This window comes from Odontomachus brunneus, unplaced genomic scaffold (genome assembly GCF_010583005.1).
Source record: "Odontomachus brunneus isolate Ranch 3 - 2012 unplaced genomic scaffold, Obru_v1 Obru_scaffold_200, whole genome shotgun sequence".
Classification (NCBI taxonomy): Eukaryota; Metazoa; Arthropoda; class Insecta; order Hymenoptera; family Formicidae; genus Odontomachus; species Odontomachus brunneus.
This window is the reverse complement of record NW_022639650.1, coordinates 181,400-183,991: the sequence shown is the minus strand read 5'-3', so window position 1 is coordinate 183,991 and position 2,592 is coordinate 181,400. Positions and strand designations below refer to the sequence as shown.

At 27.8% G+C, this 2,592-nt stretch overlaps 2 protein-coding genes across 4 annotated transcripts in view; both read right to left on the bottom strand.

The window, feature by feature from the left end:
* The window catches only part of LOC116852045 (nuclear envelope integral membrane protein 1-like), a 7,353-nt gene that overhangs the window by 3,008 nt on the left and 1,753 nt on the right, over positions 1-2,592 (bottom strand). Inside the window, exons 1-6 of one of the 3 annotated variants that reach the window (XM_032832020.1) lie at positions 2,021-2,362; positions 1,621-1,733; positions 1,321-1,543; positions 1,066-1,232; positions 758-967; positions 568-692 (exon numbers count right to left, since the gene is read on the bottom strand). In XM_032832020.1, coding sequence (XP_032687911.1) covers positions 568-692; positions 758-967; positions 1,066-1,232; positions 1,321-1,543; positions 1,621-1,733; positions 2,021-2,111 — 929 coding nt within the window. In that variant the 5' untranslated portion in view covers positions 2,112-2,362. Of the gene's footprint in view, positions 1-567; positions 693-757; positions 968-1,065; positions 1,233-1,320; positions 1,544-1,620; positions 1,734-2,020; positions 2,363-2,592 lie in introns of those variants that run through there. The other 2 variants (XM_032832019.1, XM_032832021.1) reach the window with 2 other exon arrangements.
* LOC116852046 (nuclear envelope integral membrane protein 1b-like) overlaps positions 89-2,592 on the bottom strand; it is a 5,979-nt gene continuing 3,475 nt past the window's right edge. Inside the window, exon 7 of the mRNA XM_032832022.1 lies at positions 89-456. The gene's annotated coding sequence lies outside the window, so the exon portion shown is untranslated. The remainder of the gene's footprint in view (positions 457-2,592) is intronic.

Below are 2,592 nucleotides of genomic sequence, written 5' to 3'. Positions count from 1 at the left end.
GAGAGAGAGAGAGAGAGAGAGAGAGAGAGAGAGAGAGAGAGAGAGAGAGAGAGCTTGTAAATTTTTATTTAAATAAAACCGATAAAAGAAAATAATACTAATTTTTTTATTGTCAATTAAAGATACAATCGTGCAACAATATACATTATAAAAGCATCCAAAAATTGCTCAAACAAGAAAGTAAATTTTGCACTATTATTAACTACAAGCACTAAAACATTTTTTACAGAACAAAATTTATTAGACCAGAGATACATAACATAACATAACATTATGTTAGAAATTAATACTCAAAATAATTAAAACCACATGATTATATAGTGCTTAAATAATATTCCTAAATACAATTTAATATAACACACAACTTGCTGTAATATATTCTCAAGCAATATTTATCTATCAAATTATTACAAATGTATGGATAATATGGATGCGTGCTTTATTCAAATAATTAATCTGAAAATGCAAAGTAACAAATTTTTAAGTAAGTGCATTTCTGTGTAGTATATGAGTGTAAGTGGTGACAAAACAGTAACAAGTACTATATAAATTCAACCATATACTCACCAATATCTTTTTCCTCGCTCCAGCACTGCTTTCGGAAAATTGTATAAAAGTACAAGTACAACGCAGCATGAAAGAGATGCTTCGCGGAAATAACTGCTATTATACACTAACGCTAATCCTGCAATCTGCACAAACATAAAATCGTTTATATCAAAGAATTTAGAAAAGAATACTACATAATGTAACTTACCTGCAAAAACCATTGTATTATTTGTTTAGTTCTTGTATTGGTAACAGGACCAAAACGATAGCAAATTACGAAACTAATTAGTGATGTTATAAGGATATACCACATGACCCATTCTCTATATTGTATCGCAATTAATTGAGCATTTTCCAGCAATGTTCGGGCAAGATAAACGCTCATTGTTCCGGCAAATATTAAGTACATAAACTTGCCCTTAATATGAAACAAAAATACATATATAAAATATTTTGTCAAGTATTATATCGATTGATATATCAACTATGTTAAAGTTGGTATGTTAAAGTAATTACCCGTGGCACTAATTTCCCTGCCATGTATATTAAGATTAGGATAGACGTAGTAACTCCAAACAAAATGCCACAAGCATAATAAAATACTGAATTTTGACTTAATGTTTTTGCGCACCAGAAAATCAGAACACCTATTGCCATTATTGTCAACATCCAGACATTGATACCTAGCATATTAACAATAATTGCATATTAATTATATATATCTTTAGTTATGCAGATATAAAAAATCTAATTTCAAATTCAGATACTTACGTGTTTCTGTCATACTTATTATGTATCCAGATTCGATAGAAGAATCTATGTAAATGCCTATGCACACATCTTCAAAAGGGTTAATCTTTAATCTCTTATGTTTTCCTGTATCAAACAAATTGAAACTCCAGGATCTCTGGTTTTCATCATGTTTTTGATGAATCTCATGAGGAACTTTGCCATCATACAAGATATAAGATTCTGAATTGGTATCCAGATGCATCTACAACATATAATGTTTTTATTATAAATATAATAAAATTGTACAAGTATGTGCAAATTAACTGAAAACTTTCTTACAGTCATGGTTCTCCAGATACGCGTCAGATATTTTGATGTAGCATTATGACAATATGTTTTTAGTCCAGGATTATTATTTTCTACACTGTCACCTGCATTCAAGAAGTGCACCTCTGGAACATATATCAAATCACACATATATCAAACCACATATATTACAATCACTTTTTTTTTAACAACACATTAAAGTGCTATGTAAAATGCCAACAGTATAGCTCCTGTCAAATCCATATTTCCTAAAAGCAAGGAAGTTGATTCTTTTTAATCTTTTTTATGCTTTTTATACACTGCTGTTGTTAATTTAAAAAATATATAAGTTATATATAGAAGTATATATTAGAAGAAATATATATATATATATATATAAGATTGCTTCTTAATATAGGTTAGGAAAACTTACTTGGTTCCTCGAGAATACGCCGCGCGTACACGCATTGAGAAAAGAAGAGAAATATGAATAACCATTTTATTAGTTTGGCCCCTCTGTCCATTTTTCTCCAATTATATGGATTTTTTTCTTATATATATTGTCATACCGCACGCCCCATATCGCGACACCGTAAAAATAGCGTCGAAAAATTTGAAATAATTCGATAAAAGCAAGATATATCGTGTTACATAATCGAGCTATCGCAAAATGGTATACGACGAGTCGATCAAACGATTATTGAAATCATTAATTACAAATCTTATATAAGTTTATTATTTCGTCTATTATATTTTGACACAATTAAAATATACGATAAAATGATCTAAAAACTTCTCAAATAAGGAATATAAAATTCATATTATTATTGACTATTGATACTGAAATATATTATATAGAATACTCGAACAAAATTTATTAGCTTAAATACATAACAAAGAAAAAAATACATAATAAAAAAATTAATAATGTTTGTAAGTATCAATCAATAATATATATATATATATATATATATATATATATATATATATATATATATATATATA